The sequence below is a fragment of the Bison bison genome, unplaced genomic scaffold (assembly GCF_000754665.1).
Source record: "Bison bison bison isolate TAMUID 2011002044 unplaced genomic scaffold, Bison_UMD1.0 scf7180017864475, whole genome shotgun sequence".
In the NCBI taxonomy this organism is placed as follows: domain Eukaryota; kingdom Metazoa; phylum Chordata; class Mammalia; order Artiodactyla; family Bovidae; genus Bison; species Bison bison.
In genome coordinates this window covers 2,212,162-2,213,532 of record NW_011495036.1, presented here as the reverse complement: position 1 = coordinate 2,213,532, position 1,371 = coordinate 2,212,162, and the positions used below count along the sequence as shown (strand labels likewise).

General features: G+C 54.3%; 1 protein-coding gene across 1 annotated transcript in view; it reads left to right on the top strand.

The window, feature by feature from the left end:
• The window catches only part of ASB18 (ankyrin repeat and SOCS box containing 18), a 74,703-nt gene extending 73,542 nt beyond the window's left edge, over nucleotides 1-1,161 (top strand). Inside the window, exon 7 of the mRNA XM_010862067.1 lies at nucleotides 822-1,161. Coding sequence (XP_010860369.1) covers nucleotides 822-1,007 — 186 coding nt within the window. The 3' untranslated portion in view covers nucleotides 1,008-1,161. The remainder of the gene's footprint in view (nucleotides 1-821) is intronic.
• The last annotated feature ends 210 nt before the right edge of the window (nucleotides 1,162-1,371 follow it).

The window sequence follows — 1,371 nt, the reverse complement described above, 5'->3', positions numbered from 1 at the left end:
CTTGAGAGTCCCTTGGACTGCAAGGAGATCCAACCAGTCCATTCTAAAGGAGATCAATCCTGGGTGTTCTTTGGAAGGAATGATGCTAAAGCTGAAACTCCAGTACTTTGGCCACCTCATGCGAAGAGTTGACTCATTGGAAAAGACTCTGATGCTGAGAGGGATTGGGGGCAGGAGGAGAAGGGGACAACCGAGGATGAGATGGCTGGATGACATCACCGACTCGATGGACGTGAGTCTGAGTGAACTCCGGGAGTTGGTGATGGACAGGGAGGCCTGGAGTGCTCTGATTCATGGGGTCGAGAAGAGTTGGACACGACTGAGGGACTGAACTGAACTTACCACTAGTGCCGCCTGGGAAGCCCCCTGTGCAGATTAGGAATTCGAGGAGATGACCCGTATTATCTGAGATCACCCAAAACAGATTTCCCTCTGACTGGGCAGGAGCCACCCTACAGAAAAGTGCCCAGACCTGCTTTGGGTAGGATCTGGTGGCTCAGATGGTAAAGAATCTGCCTGTGATGCAGGAGACCCAGGTTCAATCCCTGGGTCAGGAAGATCCCCTGGAGGAGAGCATGGCAGCCCACTCCAGTATTCTTGCCTGGAAAATCCCATGGACAGAGGAGCTTGGTGCGCTGCAGTCCTTGGGGTCACAAAGAATCGGACACGACTGAGAGACTGACACACACACACACACACTCTCTCTCTCTATCAGTAGCCATGAGAGGATTCCCCGTGTCATCAGGGCTCTTCTCTCTGGGAAAAAGAAGGAAGTGTGCTGCTTCCACGTGCCCAGACTGACACTTCCCGCCTTCTTTCAGATGCACCAGGCTTTCTACGGGTCCCTCTTCGCCTTGGCCCACACGCCCCGCTGCCTGCAGCATCTCTGCCGCTGCGCCATCCGGAAATCGCTTGGCAGAAAGTGCTTTTCCCTCGTACCTCTGTTGCCCTTGCCGGAGTCCCTGCAAAACTACCTGCTTCTGGAGCCAGAGGGGGTTCTGCACTGAAACCCAGCAGCGTGGCCCAGGGCGCTGTGCTCTTCTGACGGGCCTTGGATGGGACCTCCCACCCACACAGTGCACAGACCTCACCCCGCTTCAGGTTCCACCTGGGTGGGGAGTTGTAATAAAAGCCCTTTCTGCCTCTCTCAGCATTGCTTGTGAGAATTGAAACTGTGAATGTCACAGCACATGTATCACAAAGTACCTTTCCACAGTTCATTTCAGTTCAGTGGCTCAGTCGTGTTCGACTCTTTGCGACGCCATGGACTGCAGCACGCCAGGCCTCCCTGTCCATCACCAACTCCCGGAGTTTACTCAAACTCATGTCCATCGAGTCGGTGATGCCATCCAACCATCTCATCCTCTGTTA